The 22,403-nt window shown below is 49.9% G+C and overlaps 2 protein-coding genes across 2 annotated transcripts in view; one reads left to right on the top strand and one right to left on the bottom strand.

The window, feature by feature from the left end:
• The window catches only part of LOC149852546 (uncharacterized), a 41,947-nt gene extending 40,613 nt beyond the window's left edge, over positions 1-1,334 (top strand). The window contains 1 exon segment of the mRNA XM_090028388.1: positions 1,279-1,334. Coding sequence (XP_089884514.1) covers positions 1,279-1,334 — 56 coding nt within the window.
• LOC149852545 (uncharacterized) lies at positions 152-20,586 on the bottom strand. The gene is made up of 6 exons (XM_090030152.1): positions 20,402-20,586; positions 17,990-18,098; positions 16,905-17,018; positions 15,335-16,542; positions 11,056-11,060; positions 152-8,649 (listed from the first exon to the last, which is right to left on the bottom strand). Exons 3-6 carry the CDS (start codon positions 16,936-16,938, stop codon positions 7,743-7,745), a joined length of 2,154 nt encoding a protein of 717 aa, XP_089886278.1. The 5' UTR covers positions 16,939-17,018; positions 17,990-18,098; positions 20,402-20,586; the 3' UTR covers positions 152-7,742.
• Positions 20,587-22,403: the final 1,817 nt, after the last annotated feature.

The following is a 22,403-nucleotide window of genomic DNA, read 5'->3' as shown; positions in this document are numbered from 1 at the left end:
TAAATGTGAAAAAAATGTACTTTTGAGGACAGGAACATTAATTTTTTTTAACCAAAACATTGACCTTTTTGTTTCAAAATGCTATATTCAATTAAACATTGACCAAAAAAAAAAGGGGGGGGGGTTAAAAAAAGGAAGAGGTGACCCAAACAAGAAATATATCTATTTTTATTAATATTATTATTTGGTTTATCACTGGACTGAAAAACCCTTTTTTGCACACCTCTTTCTGACAGGTCTCAGTGATCTATTTCATGAAGTCTGAGTCTGCCCTTGAAAGACTGAAAGTGTTGAACTATTATTAAAGGCAACTTTTTTTTTTCAAAGCCCCGTGAGTTACTCCAGAAACAACCTGCTCTCACCATATACACTTTGCTGTTATCCTTTTCCATCCTGGAAGCTGCAAAATTCTGTGAAAGCCTCTGAAACATTAGTTGCAGGAAAGCAATTACCAGCAAATGGAGTCCTCCCACCTTTTAGCCCAGTAGCCTGGTGGTTGGGGCACTTGCCAAGTGAGCAAGGAAAGCTCAGACAAACCAAGAACATGCCCAAGACACAAGAAACCTTCAGGTTAGGTGGAAATTTTGCCTCCTCCTCAAGTCCCAGTTCTCGTGGCTTTTTCCATCCCCCATGGCAGACACATCAAGTGTAGGACAGAAGTTACTTGCAGAAATGGTCGAATCTCCTTTGCGGGAGGTTTCTAAAATCAAATAGATTAATCAGCAATCATTCAGATAGTGTTGGCCCTGTCTTGAAGCAGGGGGATGGATTAAACTCTCTTCATGCATGACCTCTCTGAGTCCTTTCTATTCACATTGCCTGTGGTTCTTTTCCTCCCATGTATACCAAGGAGGTTCCTAGGGAAATAAAAGCCTCAGATGGGGTCGACAGCTGACATGGCTGCAACCACTTTCTTTGTGTGTGGGCAAGCGGCTGACAGACGAGCCATCAATGCTGCCACATCCAGCGCTAACAGAAAACTCAGATTACCACGGGAGTGGAGGTTTTCTCTCCTGCTCTCGAGACTCCCACCCCTGTGCAGTAGGGTCCTGCTTAGGGAATGCTGCTGCAGTCACTCCCAGATGATGAGCCCCGCCATGCAGCCACATGCACAGCCAAATTGCGAGGCCTATCTCAGTTGGGAACACCCCAGAGCCTATTTGTTTCTAAGTCTGCAGGCTCTAAAGGGTTTCTCCCACTCTTCCGATGCCAAAGCAAGTTCACAGTCTGTGATCCTTGTGCATTCACTCACCTCCACTCCCTCCCTCTTGATGGCAGTGTTTGGGGGCCATGAAAATGCAGCCTCGTGCCACAACTTCGGCAGTATTCAGTGACTTGGGAGCGGCTGTTGCACAGGGGCAATGGCTATGTATTATTCACAAAGCAGCAGCACCTGGGAAATTTGAGTTTACATCATGTCAGGCACAGATCGATCTAAGAGACACTCCTTGGCCCAAAGAGCGCAGTCTTAGATATTGAACATGGGACAGCAGATGGGTACAGACAGGGCAATGGGGAACACCAATATTAGTCAGCATGTGCTCAGTGCACCAGCAACCTAACTGTTGTCAGATGTGTTGTGGTCATGGTGTGAAAGAAGAATATTGAAGAAGTGTGAAGGAAAATATTGCTCAGTAGGTCAATTAGGGGTCTCAGCCCAGCAGCAGCTTCTAAGTCATCAGTTCATCCAGCAGACTGTCCCCTTCTGGCTTAAGGGAGGGATATTTTCAGGGTTAATGTATTTATCTTCAGTTACATAGTACTGTGGCATCCCAGCCTGGTGATCGGGAGGGCAAGGATCAGGAGGGCTCCTTCTCCATCTGTGCTCCATGCAGCACCCATTCTGCTGGGCATGCTCCAGAAGTGCCCGCTGGAGCCGCATCCTCACAGGGAGACATGGGGAATGTAAATTCAAATGGGGTTTACATGTGAGATGGATGGGTGTTCAGGTAGTGGTGGGACTCCAGTTGAGGAAATTCAGGTGCCAGCAGGGTTGGACAACAGCTGAGAGGCGTTTTCAGGATCTGGATTCTACACAGGTGTCTGAAGTGGCAAGCAGGCACTTAAATCCTGCCTAAATTTAAAGGTAAATGTGTCACTGCAGCTGTCTTCTATTAAGTTTAAGCATCAAGGTCTTGTTTACAAATCTACCGTGCACCAATCTGTTTTTTCAGGCACCTACAGACCTTTAAAAATATAGTTTCATCGTTTCTAGGTTCGGAAGGGACCTGAGTAGATCATCTAGTCCAACCCCCTGCCATGGCAGGAAAGATTACTGGGGTCAAATGACCCCAGCAAGATGTGCATCTAGCCTCCTCTTAAAGACCTCCAGGGTAGGGGCCAGCACCACTTCTCTTGACTGCCCTGACTGTGAAGTCACACCTCCTGATCTCTAGCCTAAATCTACCCTCTACCAACTTGTGACCATTATTCCTGGTCACTTGTGGCGGTGCTCGGGGGAACAGGGACTCCCCCAATGCCTGCTGGTCCCCCCTGACTAGTTTGTAACAGGCCACAAGATCCCCCCTCAGCCTTCTCTTGTGGAGGCTGAACAGGTTCAGGTCCCATAGCCTCTCCTCATAGGGCCTGCCCTGCTGCCCCCTGATCATGTGAGTGGCCTCCTCTGGACCCTCTCCATGTTGTCCACATCCCTCCTGAAGTGCGGCGCCCAGAACTGGACGCAGTACTCCAGCTGCGGCCTGACCAGCGCCGCATAGAGGGGGAGGATCACCTCCTTGGACCTGCTCGAGATGCATCTGTGGATGCATGCCAAGGTGCAGTTGGCCTTCCTGACCGCGTCCCCACACTGCCGGCCCATGTTCATCTTGGAGTCAATGATGACCCCAAGATCCTTTTCTGCCTCTGCACTGACGAGAAGGGAGTTTCCCAACCCGTAGGTATGGTGCCAGTTCTTCCTCCCCAGGTGCAGCGCTTTGCACTTGTCAGTGTTGAATCCCATCCTGTTCTCATCCACCCACCCCTGTAACCTGTCTGGGTCCAATTGTAGCCTATTCCTCCCTTCTAGCGTGCCCACATCCCCCCACATCTTAGTGTCATCAGCAAATTTGAACAGGGTGCTTTTTACCCCCTCGTCCAAGTCACTGATGAAGATGTTGAACAGTGAGGGCCCGAGGACCGAGCCCTGGGGGACCCCACTGTCCACATCCCTCCAGGTCGAAAATGACCAATCTACCACCACCCTCTGGGTGCGGCCCTCCAGCCAGCTGGCAAGCCATTTGACTTTGTGGGGGTCAACACCACAGTCCCCCAGTTTCTTAATGAGAACGGGGTGAGAGACAGTGTCAAAGGCCTTCCGAAAGTCCAGGAAGATTATGTCCACCGCTACCCCTGCATCTAAGGATTTGGTGATCTGATCGTAAAAGGCCACCAGGTTGGTCTGACAGGACCTGCCACTGATGAACCCGTGTTGGTTGCTCCTAAGCATGAAATCCCCTGCTGGCCCCTCCTGGATGTGTGCCAGCATAATTTTCTTGAACAGCTTGCCTAGGATTGAAGTAAGACTAACTGGCCTATAGTTTCCCGGGTCCTCCTTCTTCCCCTTTTTGAAGATGGGGACCACGTTGCCCCTCTTCCAGTCCTCTGGCACCACACCAGAGCACCACGAGTGCTCGTACAGCCATGCCAGGGGTCCTGCAATGACCTCAGCCAATTTCTTTAATACTCTAGGGTGGAGTTCATCTGGACCGGCTGACTTGAATAGGTCCAGTCCCTCCAGAAGCCCCCTAACTAGTTCCTCACTGACCCTTGGCCTGGGTGCGCTTCCCCTGGGGCCTGAGGGGGGCCCAGCGGGGGGGTGGCTGTTCCGGTCCCTGCTCAGGAAAATGGAGGCAAAGAAATTGTTAAATGTTGACTTTGTCATCTGGTGTGACGACCAAATTTCCTAACGTGTCCTGCAGGGGCCCCATGTTACCCGGAACCTTCTTTTTGCCCCCTATGTATTTAAAGAAGGACTTCTTGTTGTCCTCGATCTGGGAAGCTAGTCCCAGTCCCATCTCTGCCTTGGCCTTCCTGACTGCCCCCCTACAACTCTGAGCAACCGCAGTATAGTCATCCCTGGTGATGTCCCCTCTTTTCCACTGGGTGTACACCTCCCTTTTAGCTAGGAGACATTCCCGGATGCTTTTGGTGAGCCATGGGGGCTTATGTGCCCTCCTGCTCCCTTTGATCCTCATTGGGATTACCTCCCTTTGGGCTTGGAGGATCGTCTTCTAGAGGAGCGACCACTCTCCTTGGACACCTGGCTCCCCTCCCCTCTGGGACCTCAGCGCTTCCCCGACTATTCTCCTTAGCTCGGTGAAGTTTGCCCTCCTGAAATCTAGGGCTGCTGCCTTGCTGTAGGCCTTTGCCACCTTGCACTGGATGGTGAATCCCAGCAGGCGATGATCACTGTCGCCCAGGTGGTCGAGCACCTGCAGCCCCCTCACCAGGTTGTCTCCCACGGCCAGCACCAGGTCCAACAAGGCGTCTCCCCTGGTGGCCCTTAGCTCCTCTGACCCATTGCACCTTCAATTTGGCCAGCTTCACTCCTCACCAGCTACAACATGGTAGCAGGACCTACATAATGAAATGAAGCCCAAATCCCAGGTGCTGTGAATCAGCCAACTTCATAGAAGCCCAGGAGTCTTATTCCCAGCTGGTTTAAATCAGCCATAGCTCTACAGGAGTCTGTGAGGCCTGATCTCAATTGAAGTCAACTGTTGGTAGCTCTTCTGAAGCCAACATGTGCTACAGCACTCCCTATGGAGCTGGTAGGCACTGACTATGATTCCCTTGTGGATATGGCACCAGCAAGAGGCTTATGCACTGTCTGTATCCTGCTTCTGCCATCTTTGTGGGCTGAACTAGCACCTGGGCCTACTCTTCATCAGCACAGGGAGATTTCCATCCCCTGGATGTGTTACAACATATGCACACACCCAGGAAAGTGTTATTTTTGTGAGCTTTGAATAGATTTCACCACTAAACTGAAGAAATATAAACCAGCTGTTATCATATATTATTAGTACTGAAAGAGCACCCACAAGCCTCCACCATGATTGGGGCCGACAGCCCCTGGGTGCTGTACCAACATGTGGGAAGACATAATCCCTGCTCCAAGGAGTTTACAATCTAAGAGAGGCAAAAAAACAGGCAGAGGGAGATTATGGCCCATGGATGAAGACGTGACTGGCATAGTCTTTTCCCTATATCCATAGTAGCATACATGTAGGTAAAATACAGCTTGGCCAGTAAATGTTAAGGTAAGGCCAGAATGTTTCCATCAACACTTTGTTGATAGAATACTGGACTTTTGATTACATTAAATTTTTCAGAAAAAGTGTCTCTGCTGTGCAAAAAATGTCGTATTTTTGGCTGAAAAACTAAACTTCCCCAATTGGAATATTTCAGTTCAGTAGTGCCATGAAACCACTGGAGTGCTGTGGTTTCATAATTTCACAGCTGTTAGGGGCTGGAAGGGACCTTACAGATCACTGGGTCCAGCCCCGTGCGGTTGGGCAGGAAAGACGGCTGGGATCAGATGTCCCCAGCAAGGTGGGCATCAAGATGCTTTTTGAAGATCATTCAGTTGCTTCATGCCTCCATTCTCCCCCAAGGCCTGGGATCCCCAGCTGGACTGCATCTCCTGTGACACGCTGTGGCCATGAGAGTCCCATGATGTCTCTCTTCCCCCAATCATGAGGATGGGCGCATGGGAGATGGTAGTCTGACCCTGGAGCTGCACCTATCTAGGAGAACTGGTACACCAAGTGCTCTGAACTGCAACTGCCATGACACACCCTGGTGGCATTTCAGACTGGGCATACTGCCGCTTTCAAATTTTAGCCAAAGTACATTTTAGTTTTTCATTTAGTAAAAATGTTCAGTGCAGAACAGTTCAACAAAAACATGCGTTGGCATGATGTTGTAGCTGCGATGCTGCAGGAAATATGAAAGAGGTCAGGATTTTTGTGGGTGATATTTTTTGAGTCTCAAACCAAAATAATAATCCCCTTTTGCCATCAGTTCCTTCCCCCAAGCACACATATATAACCTGTTTCCCAGTACTCAGCTCCCTCCTCCAGCCTCTAGTTTCCTGGTATGCCCCATTCCTTCCCCACTTCAATGCCCACACCTTTTCCTTCACTACCAAGCCCCCATCCCACATACATGCACGTATCTCATCATGGTCCTAGACAATGTAGGGCAAGATTTTTCAGAGAAATAAAAAAAAATCTTTGTGTAGTTTTAGGAATAAGTTAGACAAGGACTAGTATGGGATGGTTTGGATGGGGATAACTCTGTCTTAGGTATAGGGTTGGATTAGATCAGTGTTTCTCAAACTTTTAAGTAGCAAGTACCCCCTAACTTCTGAAAATTTGAATAAGTACCCCAACACTCAATTTTCTAGGGGATTTTATATTTACAGACTAATGTGCGCCATAAGTTGGAAGAAGGGCTGTGTATATCAGGCTGTGATATGACAGATGTCTGATCTGGTCTGGGTAGGGGTGCCACCTTTTACACCAGGGATCCTCAACTCAAGTATGTACCTGGGCTAGAGGTGATGTTGGCCAAAGCTAGAAGGGCTGAACCCAGTGCTGTACAAAGCACAGCACACCAAATTATTACAGGGGAATTCATTTTTTTTAATTGCACCGAATTTTTTACCATAGTTTTGAGAGGAGGAAGGGGCAAGAGAGAAAGGAAAAGAGGGCAAGAGAGACGGTGTTGGGGTGCCTGTGTACCCCTTGCCTGTGTCTCGCGTACCCCCAGGGGTACATGTACCACAGGTTGAGAAACTATGGATTAGATGACCTCCAGTGGTACCTTTCAGTCCTACTTTTTTCTATGATTGTATGGGATACAGGCACCTAGTCTCCTGTGAAATTAAATAGAGTTAGCTATCCTGCCCCTTCCATCTACCAAAAGTGGGGCAAGACAGACTCATTTCCAGTGAATCTATATCCATCCAGTTATTTCACAACCTTTACTGTGTTGATCCTCGCACACTTCTGCCAGGCTGGCAATGCTGCCATCCCCGTTGCCAGATGGAGAACTGATGTACAGAGAAACAAAGAGCAACATTTACAAAACCATGGATGTACCTCAAAATAGAGAGGGGAGCCATGGGGAATTTACAAAAGCCCCTTAGCACCTTATAGACCAGAACTGGTTACATTCCCTCCCACCCCCATGTCTTTTTGGCAGAAAATGCCATTTCACTGAAATTGAAATGATTCAGACATGGATTTTGATATAATTTTGTGTAGATTATCTAATGAGGATAAAATTTTCAATTTGATATTTTTCAGAAGGGCCTGATTTAATTTGGAAATGACTTTTCGATGAACTCCCCCCCACACACATATATACTATGTAACGTAATAAAAAGAAGCCTGGGTTTGGACTGAGGGTTGAATATTGCTTCACAGAAAGTCAAGGAATGTGTTGGTTCTGTTTAGGAACAGTAAAAAGCTCTGAAAACCCCTAAATTTCCCATTGAACAGAAAATCTGGCAGCAATAGAGCTTTGAAGCCCACCGAAGGCCAACGGGAACTGGGCCTGCTTGTAAATTCATGAGATGCCTGTCTACACCTGTAGGCACAGAAACACCTCTAAAATCTATTCATGAATGACTCGTGCAGGGCAGCTCTGCCACCTGCTCTTCATGGCATTGGCCACCCCTCCAAGGGTGCCCTGTCTTGCTGTGCAGCTCATCTGAGTGGAGCCAGACCCCTCCATCACCGGTGGCTTTTCTGGTGCCTGTGAAGGAGCTGACTGGTGGGGAAGCTCCTTAGGCAGTGGCTGCAGGTGTGGGGCCCCTCCCCGGCATGCCCCCCGAGATGCCTGGTGAGCTCAGAGCTAGTGGCAAAGCCTCTGGCACAGCGAGCACAGCGATAGGGCCGCTCGCCGGTGTGGACCCGCTGGTGGGCCAGGAGGGTGGAGTTCTGGCTGAACCCCCGGCCACAGGTGGCACAGCGGTAGGGCACCTCGCCCGTGTGCGTGCGGAGGTGCACGAAGAGGGTGGAGCTCTGGGAGAAGCGCTTTCCGCAGTGGGCGCAGGGGTAGGGCCGTTCGCCCGTATGGACCCGCTGGTGCCGGGTCAGGTTGGAGCTGGCACTGAAGCTCTTTCCGCAGTCAGGGCAGGTGTAGGGGCGCTCGCCCGTGTGGGTGCGCTGGTGCAGGGTCAGGTAGGCATTGCGCCCAAAGCCCTTCCCACAGTCAGGGCAGATGTATGACTTCTCCTCCTCCTCCTCCCTAGCAGCCCCCACCCCAGTGGGGGGCAGCTCCCCTGCATGCACACGCTGGTGCCGGGCAAAGTTGGACTTCTCATGGAAGCCCTTGCCACAGTGGGAGCAGGTGTGGGGCTTCTCCGGGCGGTGGGTGCGGCGGTGCCGGGCCAGCGTGGAGCCTTCCCGGAAGCTCTTCCCGCAGTCGGGGCAGCGGTAGGGCTTTTCTCCCGTGTGGGAGCGGAGGTGCTGCATGAGGTGGGAGCTCTGGCTGAAGCTCTTGCCACAGGCATCGCAGGCATAGGGACGCTCACCTGTGTGGATGCGCCGGTGGGTGGCCAAGGCCGAGCGGACGGGGAAGCCCTTGCCACACTCGGGGCACTGGTGAGGCCACTCACCCCCGTGGGCCCGCTGGTGTCTGGCGAGGTCCAAGTTGTGGCAGAAGCCTTTTCCACATTTACCACACGCGTTCGGCTGCCCCCCAGCCTGGGCTTCCAGCCCCTGGCGCTCCTTGGCACAATCACTGGGAAAGGCTTGCCCTGGCTCTGGGTTCAATCCAGCCTCACAAGCCATGTCCCAGGGCAGCTTCTCTCCAGCCGAGGGTCTCTCAGTTATGAAGTTTCTGTTATTGGGAGGGGCCTGGCCCAGTCTGTTCCCTGAGGGATTTCTTGGCCGCTTCTCTGAGCTGCTCTCAGCCTCCCAGGTTGCTCTCCAACCAGGACCCCCGGGCTGCAGATCCCCAGGGACCTCCTGCTGGGCGCTCCCTGTCCCCGTGGCAGCTGCAAGAGATGGAGAGAATCCAGACATGGGTCATTCCCCCTATGATGGGGGAAGGGAGGGTGAGGAACTGGCACTGTAAGGGTTGCCTCACAGAGCAAAATCACTGGTGGTAACCCAGGAGATGAATTCCTCAAACCATCTTGAATCCCAGAGGCAGGAGAGGCCACTTCTGCCTCCAGAGCAATGTTGGACTCATAGAGAAAGGATGCAGAAATGGATATCCTGCTGGCTGTCAGTCAGGCCAAGTAGAAAGCACGGAGGACATGACATCTGTTGGGGGACAACCCTGACCTGTGACAGAGGTGGAAAACCTGGGCATGCTTGCAAGGGTCTGGATCATTTCCAGATATGTGTCACCAAATCCTCACCTGGGCAAGGACTTCTCAGGATCCCCTTTGCCTCACAGCCCTTTAGATCTGGAACCCATTGCGCTTCTCCTCCTTTCAGCCGGGAAATCACACTTGGTTTGGGAATGGGAAATCCTGCTCAAGGCAGAGAAAACAGAAGCCATTGCCTGGTTGTAGGGTGTGCTTTTTGTGCTTGAAAAGCAGGTACTCGAAAATAGTCATGGACACCCTCTTTGTGCGAGAATAGAGCCTGTGGCAGGGGCATTGTGTGCCCTGCAGTAAATGTAAGGATACACGCGCACATAAGGTGAGAATAACACAGTTTCCCATCACAAAGAGGAACAGAGTGTGTGACAGGAACCCTATTCAACCAGAATAACCCAGTTCCAGCTCCCTGGGCAATATGAGCTGGTGGAAGATATTCCAGACTGGAGCCAAGTTATTTCCAGTGGAGGAATGGAAGGATAAACAGGAACTAGGCTAGAAGAGACAGTCACGTGTGTCCATTCACCTGCAATGGCAAGTGACCTATACACTCCGAGCAGAAATTCCTAATCCAAGTGTAAGATCTTGCATTTTGAAATCTTAAATGTCATCCCAATTCCATTACTTCAGCCCCTATGGTCATCCTGTTCTTCCCGTAGGATGTTTAGCTTCTCCTCTTTAGCAGCAGTGCTTCCCAGCTCTGGGCCCTCCCTCAGGAAATGTCATTACACACAGTCCTGTTTTTTATGCCAAGTACATTCATGAAAATATCAAGTAAGATTGGTCCAGAATTATATCCCCAAGGAGTTCAGCTTGTAGCTTCTTTCCACCCCACTAGTTTTCCTTTTACTACAACCCATCATTTTCACCAGGGAAGAATTATGAGCAGAAACCAACTTATATTTGGGCATTTGGGGACAGGAAGCAGGGGACAGGTGTCCTTACCTAGAGTAACCAGGGCCTCATAAGTCTCCTGCATGACATCCCGGTAGAGGGCTCTTTGACCTGGGTCCAGCAGAGCCCATTCCTCTAGGGTGAAATACACAGCTACCTCCTCGAAGGTTATCAGCTCCACTGCAGCCATTTCCCTTCCCTATCCCCTTGGGAAGTGAGTTTTATTCTGCAGCCTGTTGGGGAGAGAAGGGCAATGTGTGAAGTTTTAGAAGAGACTTTATTCTGTTTCATAGCAAATTATGTTGAGGGTCCAGCAGACCTCACTGCCTCTCAGTAAAACACACAGCTGCCCCCTTAATGGTCACCCAGCCCCAGATAGCCCAAGGTTATCCCTCTGCTTTTTTCTGTCCTGTAGGGATAGTGAAACATTACAGGAGACCCAGGTTAGATGCAGATCTCAAAAGGGTTGTCACCCTGCTTTCCTCTCCAGCCCCCGCAAACACGAGAGGGCAAATGTCTACTTATTATCCACATAAAACACTCTGAATTGGGGAAGTGGCTGGACAAAAGCCCTCTTCCCCTTAGCATATACTATTGGCCTTGGCAGGAAATAAAAAATCTTCAGAAAACAGATGTTCTCTGCAAAAATAAATAAAAATAAATAACCTGAAAGTCCAATTTTGGACCAGGCCAGGAACCAATTTAGCTGAGTCTGAGCCTCCTGCATCCTAGTTCCACAATTTCCCCCATTAAGAATCAGTAGCTCAAGTTTGTAGAATAGCTGCAATGAGAGGATTATTGAGAAACTCCCAAAAGACACTGCCTAGAGTGAATATTAATCCTTGGTCCCTGTGCAGCAGTGTCAGGGACATCCAGGGGTGTTGATTCATGTTCCACACGTGCCAGATCTCATGCTCCATGACATGCTCGTGCCTTGTGGTCTTTCTTAGCTTCAACTATATACTTCCTCAGCCTGCCTTTTTTCTTTCCCTCAGCTCCAGCCATCTCCCTTCTCTGTCCTCTGGACTTGGAGTGAAATGTTCTGCAGCATCTCAGGGAAAGAGATGCTATTGCCAGCAGAGAAATGGTCAAGAGCACACTATCAATGACAGGAGAGCTTTTAAAAGGGTCTTTGGTCTATGTCACAGCCCACTTCCCCCAAGTCCTTCCCCTGCAGACAGAAGACTTAGCATCTGTGATGCTGGGAAGATGCTCAGTCCCCTTATTACAGCACAGACCTGGCCCTTCCTGAAGGGGCTAAACCTATGGAAACATTTATAACAGTCTCTGATTAATGAACCAGCTCGCCCCAACAGAATAAAAGAGCAGAATACAAAGAACCTGTGTAGAGAAATCCCCTAACATTGTCCCCTCTACGCAGGGACCAGGCGGGGCAGGGATGGGGACTGGCTTCTCCTCTCCTTGCTCCTCACTTCGGTCACAGGCCAGTGGCTCTGCCCAAAGTGGCTGCAGGGAAGGGGTCTGGGCAGGGCTGGGGATGGTCACCTCTCCCCACTAACAGCTCCTGCTGCCCCTTCCTGTTTTGCTTTCTCTTGTTTCTCCCGGCTGGGATCCTGGATCATTCTCCTATGCTTGAGGTCTTTACTCCCCTGAGGCTGGACTGGATCCTGCAAAAACTACTAGGAGTGAGAGCCTGTGTATGTCAGTGAGGGCAGCATCTCTGGGACTCGCAGACCCCAAGGAGCAGAGATGGGTGCAGAGGGGTTGTGTGTGCAAAGCCCCTGTGCTGCTCGTGCCAGCGCTTTCCTCCATTACCTGGAGTCTCCGGCTCAGGAGCAGATGTTGGCAGAGCCCAGGGCTGCCCTGGGGGCTGATTCAAGCCACCTGAGAAAGTGCCCCCCTGGGCTGGGCATAGCAGGGCTTTAATGAAGTCTCTCTCTGGCAGCTTGTGATCACACTGCACAATGGAGACGACAGCAGTATCTGACCCAGGAAGCTCAATCCCTGATATGGACAGATAGAGAAAACCATCTCCCTCCTTCCTTGGCGACCAGAGCCCTCCTGTGGCAGTAGCTAACTTCTGCACACAGGAAAGCTGGCATGTGGTCAGTCTGCTGGGTACAGCAGGACCTCCTGACTTATTTGCAACTTCTGCCAGCAAAAATGTGCCTCACCGGTCTGGATTATAACATTTATCTTAAGCAAAGCAAGCCATGATGGTAAACACACTAGTAAAAATCCCAGTGTCTAAGTGATAATACTGTATTGGAAGAAGTTTCTAGTGTAGAGCTGGTCTTTAAAACCTCAGGCCCTTTCTGCCATCAGTAGTGTACTCTTGACCATTTCTCTGCTGGCAATAGCTCTGGCAGGGGAGGCTCCAAGGGGATCAGAGCCTTTGATTCCAGAGGAGGTTTTTATTCCCTAGAAGTGTTCCCTGCGTGTGTGAGTGTGCACGTATTTGGATGGAGACAGGCTGAGTGAGAAGACAGTCTTCAAGTCTCTTGTACCCCACTCCAGATGCTGCAAAGACAGAAACAGACGGGGGCAGGACATCGGAAACTAGTAAGAGGGAGGCAGCGTTTGTGTCCTACATAAGAGGTTTGAGGTGCAAGGTGTAGGCTTCTCTAAAATTATTTGGCTTATTGACTCTTCTATCTGTGGAGGTCCCCTTCAAGTGGCACGACCGGGCTGGCAGCAGGAGCTGCCATGTTCACATAAAGGCTAAAAAGGAGGTGGAAGTGGCCCTATTCATAGCTGCGAACCTCCATGGCCCTGATTCATGCAGCAAACTTGTTAAGCATTGCTTGACTGCCCCAGGGCCCCAACCGCATCCCTACACTGCTGAACAAGCTGCACATTGGTAACAGCCTAGCTGACATGATGATGGTGGTGATGAATAATAATTATAGTTAGCATTCGTAGAGCACTGTAGAGGTAACCAGCTTTGTACAAACACAATGGCAGAGATATTGTCTACCCTGGCCAGTGGAGGTGAGAGAGAAACAAGACGTGGGGCTGGAGAGTATTCTGAAGCCCTGGGCGAGCACAAAGATATCAGAAGGCTTTGGAGAAGAAATGGGGTATAGGGAGAGGTTCTTTGGAGGACCTGGCTTGACTGTAAGGACTGAAAAGGGAATGTTGTACAGGCTCCTGATTGCAAACAGACACTGGAGTTCAGTCTAGCTGCTCAGGGCTACTACCCAGGCCCCTCTGTGTCCTGGCCTGGACCTAGCTATCATGGAGGTGGGTGATGGCTGCACAACAGATTTGAGAGGTGTGGGCAGGGGGGAGATATTACACTAGGAGCATAACTTAAGCAGGGTGACTGGGGCAGTAGCCCAGATGCTGACTTAAGCAAGGGACAGAAAAATAACAGCCGCCGCTGCAGCTGCACCAGTAGCATCAGCAGCTGGAATCACTGCCACCACAATGTGTCCCTGCTGCCCCAGGCACCCAGCTGCACTGTTATGCCTCTGGCCCTACTGATTATGTGGGAAACGAGAAAGCCACAAAAACCTGCTCAGTTGGAATGGAGCAAGAGGCTTAATTTTGGGGGTGTCTGAGTTGAGGCCCAGGGGGAGCTGGCTGAGGGCTAACCAGAGTAGGGGCTTATCACCACCCTAAACCTTAACCCTTGTCTAGCTGTCTCTCCATGTCCCCTGTGCTGAGCGAGACCAAGTGGTGATTTTACTAGGAACCAGGCTTTCACTCCAGCCAAAAGCATTTTGCCCACCACTGGCTAGAGCATTTTGGATTTGACTGGATGCAGTTTGCAGACAAAGAAATGCCATCAAGTTGTGGGTAAAAGTCTTTATTACTTAACATGTGAAATCTGTATGCGTATAAGCCCTCCAACTCAGACTGACAGCTCAGGAGGACTGGTTTCTCAGCAGATATACAGACACCTCACTTCATGGAAACTTTAGTTGCCTCAGTTGCAGTTCTGTTCTGACCTGGTAATGCTGCTTTCTCTCTTTGGACATGCTCAAAGATATGCAATGGCACAGCCCTCCATTCTGTGCTCCAAATATCAACTTTCCTTCTCTTTTGAAGAAATCTTTCAGTGTTATGCTTTGCAAAGATAGCCTTGAAAACGTGGACAGTCATGTGCACACCAACTGAATTGGTTAAAATATGAGTCAGTTAAATCAGTGTTAGCCTCTCGTGCGCATTCTGAAATTGGTTGAAAACTGGCTTATTTTGAATTTGCTTTGTGCTGGTTTAATTAAAGCTGTTAAACCAAATTGAGCCAGAACAAATTCTTCCCTTAGACAAGCCCAGAATGAGAAAAGAAAAATCACAAATCTTTGTATACGTTGGCTGTTCCCACCTACCCAATTTGCTTCCATGCGGTAGCAAAATAAATTCCACTGGGAAAAAATCTGAATTTTATTAGCTGTTGTCTGACTGTATCATCTCACCAAAATGGACCCCTTATTCCCTGGAGGTAACCTGAACAAACACAAGTGTTCATCCGACACCTTACAAATCACACGGGCTCTCATGCCAGCTTCCTTGGCTAATGCAGTAAGATACCCTGTGTTTTGTTCTGCTTTTCCACCTGTGGTGGGATGGGAGGACAGTGCCTCAGCTGGTTTTCTACTTTGCCAGCTCTTTTGTGTTTCATTTGCCTGTAATTCTGACATATGTCCCTCCCGGCATTCAGGAAGAGATTTCAGAGCCTGTTGAACAATGCCCCTCTCCTCCACACCGAATGAAAATTTCAGCCCACATGAGAAATATTTCAACTTGAGAGATGAGACTGCGGCACTTCACAAGGGTTACAGTTCACATAGCTCCTGCCCCAGCATCATCTGTAAGCCAAGCTCCTTGTTTGGAACTGAGTTTTCCATAATGCCCCACATTCTCCCACCTTGGTGTGGTGAAGAGATGGATTGGAGGAGTGCTCAAATATGTGTTTAACTTAAGCCAAGAAAAAAAAAACCTTTTCCAGTGAGAGTTTGATGGGAATAGTCTGATCTGCTCTAGAGATTCATACCGCACTACCACCCCTGGATGCTAAGGATTGACACTGTGTGGTGGCACCACCGTGATGTGCAGTAAGGTTTGAGCAGTCACCACAATTGGGATGCTGACAGAGCCCCCCTCCTTTCTATGCCTTTTCTGGTGGGAAACAAGCCCTGAGCTGTGACGGAAGCTCTTCCCACAATCAGCGCAGTGATAAGGTTTCTCCCCCGTGTGCAGTCTCTGGTGTGATGTGAGCTGCGAGCTGACTGTGAAGCTCTTCCCGCAGCTCAGGCATTTGTAGGGTTTCTCCCCCGTGTGGATTCTCTGGTGCCTGATCAGCTGGGAGCTGCAGCTGAAGGTCTTGGTGCAGTCCAGGCACTTGTATGGCTTCTGCTCCAGATGGGACCGCTGGTGGACGATGAGGTTGGAGCTCCGGTTGAAGCTCTTCCCGCAGTCGGGGCAGCAGTAGTCCTTCTCCCCTGTGTGAGCACGCTGGTGCTTGGCCAGCCGGGAGCTGCTCTTGAAGCACTTGCTGCAGTCTGGGCAGGGGTGGGTGCTCTTCCCCGTGTGAGTTCTGCGGTGCCTTGTCAGGTGCGAGCTCTCACTGAAGCTCCTCCCGCACTGGCCGCACTGGTAGGGCCTCTCCCCAGTGTGGATCCTCTGGTGCCGGATCAGGTCAGAGTTGTTTCGGAACCACTTGCCACAAGCAGGGCACTTGTATGGCTTCTCCCCTGAGTGCACGCGCTTGTGGATCACCAGGGTCGAGCTCTGCCCAAAGCTCTTCTCGCACTCGTCGCACTGGTAAGGCCTCTCACCCGTGTGGATCTTTTGGTGCCGCAGGAGGTAGGAGCTCACGCTGTAGCTCTTGCCACAGTCAGGGCACTTGTAGGGCAGGTCCCCAGTGTGCACGCGCTGGTGGGCCGCCAGGTTGGAGCTGTGGTTGAAACCCTTGCCGCAGTTGGGGCACACGTAGGGGCGCTCGCCTGTGTGCAGGCGCTGGTGGGTGGTGAGGTTGGAGCTGCGGCTGAAGCTGCGCCCACAGTCAGGGCAGCGGTAGGGGCGCTCGCCCGTGTGCAGTCGCTGGTGGTCGATGAGGGCTGAGCGCCAGCGGAAGCCCTTCCCACACTCGCTGCATGTGTTGGGCCTCTCTGCATTGGGGGGTTCCTTGCAAGTGGTGTCCTTAAGCTCGACCTTCCCTGGTGGCTTTCCCTTGTGCCTGAGTGACCTACGGCGATTTACACCAGCAGTTTCATGCTTGGGGGTCTGGAAAAGGTCCCCTTCAGCTCTTTCCAGCACCATCCCCTGCAGATCCATGGACTCAGGACCTGCTTGCTGGGGACTCTCTGCCTCCCTCATACTCACTGGAGACTCACCTGCTGGGACAGAGAGAGGAACCAAAGAGTCAGGAGTCATTCCCTGCTGCAGGGGAGACAGAGAACCTCAGAGAGGAGAAGAAGAAGGGGAAACAAACCTGAAGAGATTAAAAAGACCAGAACATGAACCCCCACAATTGCCTCCACAAAGGAGGAACAACTCTGCCCCTCATCCCTCATATCCAGTCCTCAAGGTGGGGGTTGAAGCCTTTGAAGGGGAGCATCTGGTAGACACCAGATCTGGAGACGAAACATGCTGACCCCACCCCCAGATTTGGGGGACTAGTCAAAAGCATGTCAGAGACCAATTTGGCTGCTTCCAAGACCCCTCAGTTTCCATTATCTAAGGGAAAACGAGTCCTTACCCATTGTGGCTGGAGTCTCATAACTCTCCTGCATGCCGTCTGTAGCGGGCTGCCTCGCAGAGCCCACTGCCCCTCACTGGGATACACAGCCACTTCCTTGAGGGTCACCAGCCCCTGAAACACAAGATTTCCTCCTCTCAGAACCTGCTGCCTCAGCCACAGCCCTACCAGTTCAGGCATGGCTGGTCCCAGCCTCACTTACCTTCTGCTTTCCCACCAATTTCAGCTCCCATATTTGCACTCATTGTCTAGAGGCCCCTCATTCAGTCCCACATTATCCTCACAATGCACAGGCTTGTCTTTCCAGTGCTGTCACCACCACCAGTCATACCAGTCAGGACACCACCACTGCTGGAAATTCCCCCTCCTTGCATGGGACTGAATCCAGCCTTGCCAGGAGCCTCCACCTTTCTACCCTCCCCTTTCTCCCCTGACCCAGGAGCTTCAGGGTTACGGCAGGACTGGGAAGTTCAGTGAGACACTCTCCAGTTGAGAAGAGCATGAACTGTGTGGTCTTGGGCAGGGCCCTTCAACGGGGTGGCACCATTTTCCCCACAGCAGTGATGACATTTTTACATGGGAATGACCAAAGCATTTTGTCATGGAAAGGTCAGAATGTTTCTTTTCAATGTCATGGTTTTGACCGCTGTATTATATCATATAAATTAACATGCTGTAACTAAGGCTATATTAAGGCTTCTTTTAGGTGCCTGACTAGCTCAGCCATCAAAGCATGGGATTCTTAATATTATGGTCATGAGGTCAAGCCCCACCTTGAACACACTTCTCCCATCTTGGGGGTTAGACTTCCTAAGGCTCCTTCCAATCCTACTTCTCTCTGATTCTGCATGGCACATTCATCAAATTGAGACATTGAATTTAACAGAACTAAAACTTCATAACAAGGCTAAAGGGATTTTTTTTTCAGAATATTTGTGTGTGTGAAAAACTCGGATATTTCTATTTTTGGTCCTGCTCTGAGGAGAACTGAAATGTCTACATTTCCACTTCTTGAGTAGCTCCATTGATATAAGCAATGGTGGGAGAGAAGCAGAAGCATGGGATGAAGGAGGGGGAATACTTGCCTTAGGTTGCACAGCAGGTCAATAGCAGGGCAGGGCTAAAGAGGCTCTTCTAGTTTTTTCTGACTACACCATGCTGCCCATCAGAGGCTTCATGGGAAAGTGTGGGAAACTGCGCAGGGGAAAAAAATACACCCTGTTAAAAATGTTCAGCTGTAGAACAAATGGCAGGCCCGATTAGCCTGTAAAGAGCTCAAGAATTTTTCTGCACAGATGTAAGAATTATGGCTGAGCTGAGCTAGGTTCTGCTTTTTATTGCTCTGTTGCATTGATTGCAGAGGGAAACCATGCCCAGAATCCATGTTCTGCTGCTGTTTAACCCAGTTAATCAGAAAGAATAATTTAGTAACATCAGATTTTCTTAATTTAACCTGGCTTTCAAAGCTCCACCCCATTGCAGCTCTTGACAGAACACAAAGAAACCTCAGCCTTGTTTGCCTTGTGTGTCTGGCTTTTTAATATCTGGGGATTTCATCTTGGCCACAGGGCCTCGCACACTCATCTGCACTTTAGGGAGCTGCCTATAAGTCAGTTCTGCACCCTTTGGGCATTTATACACATGCTTGGGGTAAGGGGGTACTTTAATTAGAGTGGCTCTGACAGCCACTTTAATTAAAGCACTCAAAGCATCACATGTATCAGCATCCCCATGCTAAAAAATGGCAGCAGGAGCATTCATTTTGGAGTTTTAGTTAAAGCATCAGATGAGCTTTATTTGAAGTGCCCCGCCACCATTTCACAGCACGGGGACATTGATACACGTGACACGGGAGTCTGGCAATTACCAAGCTTGGTAACTACAGTATGTCAGAACAGCCTTGCTATACATGTGTAGGTGCCCTTCTTGTTAGGGGCTATGAAATGCCTTGCCTGACTTTCAGTATAAACCGAGCAGCCTGGAAGTTGCTCTAAGTTACCATTTACTGCCAGCAGTCTCTATATAGCACAGAAGACAGAACAGATGTAGAGCTTTCTTGTCACACCTCTGACTTATACACACACGTAGATCTGATCCCTATTTTGGGACTGGGTTTCTGCCCATTTTGAGGCCTTTTATATGCTGCCAAGGTGCCATAAAGAACTGTGAAAATAGACTCAAGTTACACATCTAGATGTTTAACTGCATCTGAGGTCCAGGGTCCTCTGCTGACTAAGCTGCTGTGAGAGGGAGGCTACAAAGGAATCCTCTCCATTGCAGATCACTTCACAGATGCCCACTTCTGGGTCTCTCTGTACCTTTCTCTGTAACAGCATTGCAAAACATGACATCACTGCTGCTTCTGGCTGCAGCCTTCAACACACTTGTGCCCACGCTATGAATGACAAAACCTGGGTGTGTGGCTCAGCACATGAGACACTGGGTCAGTTGAGGTGCTGCAGAAAGACTCACCAGGCCAAGCAAATAGTTTCCCATGTCCCTACTCTTAGCGTGTGAGCTGTTCGATCCTGGAAGAAACACTTTTCTGCTGGGTTCTCAGGCTTTTGCATCTTGCAAGGAAATGTCTCCATGGCCTTTGTCAATAGGGCTGGGAATACTAACATATCACACCGGAGCACTGAACACAGAGCTGTGTTTTAGTATATAACTAACTAGTGTTTTTGCTGCAGTCCCTTCTACACTCAAGAAGGCCTATGAAGCATATGGGAACATCAGTCACTGCAAAAATATATTGTTTCCTGGATCTCCTGTAACTCCCCACCTCATCATGTTGGTGCCATCCCTTCCTGTCTCCCCACAACATACTGCAGATACCCCCTGACTCTCATTGCTTTGAAAATCTAGTGCTGCTCTTACTGTCCTAATCCACGGGCATTTGGGTGGGTTCCTGCCAGAGCTGCCAGGAGTGAAAGTCTGTGGCCATGTCTACACATTCATTAATGCATAGTTATTACTAGGAATCAGAACTCGTGGTAGAGGTGATATCTTTTATTAGACCAACTGGATTTTTGCAAAAAAAAAAAAGTCTTTAATTACAAGCTTTTTTTTGCAAAAATCTAACTGGTCTAATAACAGATATCACCTCTACCATGAGTTCTGGTTCCTTTTGCCACTAGACCAATATGGCTACAACCTGGATACCTGACAGTCATTACTATGCATTTAATTTAGTACTTGCTTAATGATGTACTAAGTCAATGTCTAGCGAAAGCCTTTTTACGACACTCCTGCACAGTAGCCCTAATAATACTGCACAGCAGCACATTAGCACTGTCCATGCTGTGACTTGCTACTGCGCAGTGTTATTAGGCCACCACGCATTAAGCGCCTTGTGTAGATATGGCCTGTGTGTGTCAGCGAGGGCAGCAGCTCTGGGACTCGCAGACCCTGGGGAGCAGATGGGTGCGGAGGGGCCGTGGATGCAGAGCCCCTGCCCTGCCTGCCCCAGCGCTTTCCCCTAGGTCTGTTTCCATTACCTGGAGTCTCTGGCTCGGGAGTTGGTGTCGGCAGAGCTGAGGACGAGGACTGCGCAAGGGGATGATTGCAGCCACCCGAGAAAGTCCCACAGGGCTGGGCACAGAAGGGCTGTACTGAAAGTCTCTGCCAGGCCCCGACTCTGCTGGGGGAGCAGCAGCTCCAGGCTCACAATGGAGCATCCGCAGCTGTGTCTGACCCAGGAAGTTCAACCCCCGTCTCCTGAGCAGCAAGAGCAGAGCGGCCTTCCCCTCCCCTCCCTTAGCAAGAACCAGAGCCCTGTAGTACAGCCTTAACTCCTTGTCTTCCGGCAGCTGCCATACAGGCCAAGGGACTTGCCAGCAGTGCCAGCACCTGGGAAGCTTTACCCCCTGGGCAGACCCCTGGCATTTTGGGGTGCCAGTGGGGCAGGGAGGCATCCTGGTCAGGGACCTACATGCCCCTGACCAGCATTTGCCCCAGGCAGGGCACAGCCTGACTGCGTTTTAAAGTAATATTTCTGCTTCAGGGACTATATTCTTTCTGTCTGCTCACTACTGACTCCTGGGGCATGGTGGCCAATTTACCTTAGCTGGGCACCTGACCCCATTGAGTCCGGCCTCATGTTTCCAAGGGAGTGAGACCCATTGTTACTGTTATCACTAGTATTTATACTGTAGCTGTGTGCACACAGGGGCACACGAGAGGCCCCTGCAGCTGAGGATTCCCACACGTGATTCCTGCAGGCATCCCAGGCTTCCTAAGACGGAATCGCTGCCAGCTTGGGTCATGAGCTGGGGGAACACAAGCTTCTCCCCATTTTAAAGCAGCAGCATCTGTCCCTTGGGTTACAGCAGCAATTCTTGATCTATGAGCACTGACACCCGGGTAGGTCATAAAAGGCAAGGGCCAGGGCTGGGGAAGGGGTCACACTATCTTAAAATATGTGTTGCAATCAAAGCAAAGAAAATCTCTCTCCCTCTGTTCCTTAGGCATCCAGTTACCCTTCAAACTCACCACACTCTTGTAAAGTAGAGCAGAATTACTGTCCCACTTAACAGAGAAAAACTGAGGCATGGGCTGGATTAAGTGACTTGCCCAAGGTGTGTGGCTGACTCAGAAACTGAATTTTCACAGACCTGCATTTTTACATAATGGCTTCTATCCCATCCAGGAGAGCACAAACAGCTGCAAATGCTCTCTCTGCCTGAGGAAGGATGTTTGTACCCAAAAGCTTGCAAAGAACAATTTTTACAACTAATTAGTTGGTCTAATAAAAGATACTGCATTTACCCAAAGAACCGTGTCTGGCTCAGAAACTGAATGCATGTCCCCCGAGTACTGGCTCAGAGTCCTAACCTAGGGTGGCTTTCCTTCCTTCAATAGTGCTTACCTTGATTGGGAGCCAAAGTGCCCCAGGCCACAACCTCTGCAGCACTTGGAAGCCACAGAGTATGCACATCCACTTTGTGCACCCAGCACCTGCCACCCTGACCCTGAGCACCACACTTGAGGTTAGCTCCCTAGGAGGTGCTGCCCCTGTAGGTGCCGACTTCGGTGGGTACTCTGGAGCTCAAGCATCCACCAAAAAAAAAAAAAAAAAAAAGTGGGTGCTCAGCACCCACGAGCCATGGCCATTTTGGGTGTACATGATACACGTTCGATCTCTGTTATGTTAAAAAGCTTTGCCCTGAAACTAAGCTTTTACAGGCGAGTACCAGTAGATGGCAGAAGCACATTATATGACTGTGCAGGAGGGCAGAATTAGACCAGTGCACCACAATTCATGGTGAGATAGTGGATGTGAATAGGGCCAGGGGTGAAGCAAGATGGATAAATTTGTTCAAAATCAACATGGGAAAACTGCAGAAACATAAGCATAGATTTAAATAAAACTGCTGACAGTTTCATCCAGAAAGCTAGTGAGATATAATGAGAGAGAATGTCTTTTACAGCTTGTAGATGAGTGCAATTATTGCAAATCACTGCTCTGTAACAGACGATTCAGAGTACACCTTGGGCAGG

This window comes from Crocodylus siamensis, chromosome 15 (genome assembly GCF_052110815.1).
Source record: "Crocodylus siamensis isolate JL-2025a chromosome 15, ASM5211081v1, whole genome shotgun sequence".
Classification (NCBI taxonomy): domain Eukaryota; kingdom Metazoa; phylum Chordata; order Crocodylia; family Crocodylidae; genus Crocodylus; species Crocodylus siamensis.
The sequence above is the reverse complement of the archived record's forward strand: the minus strand, read 5'-3'. Positions and strand labels throughout refer to the sequence as shown.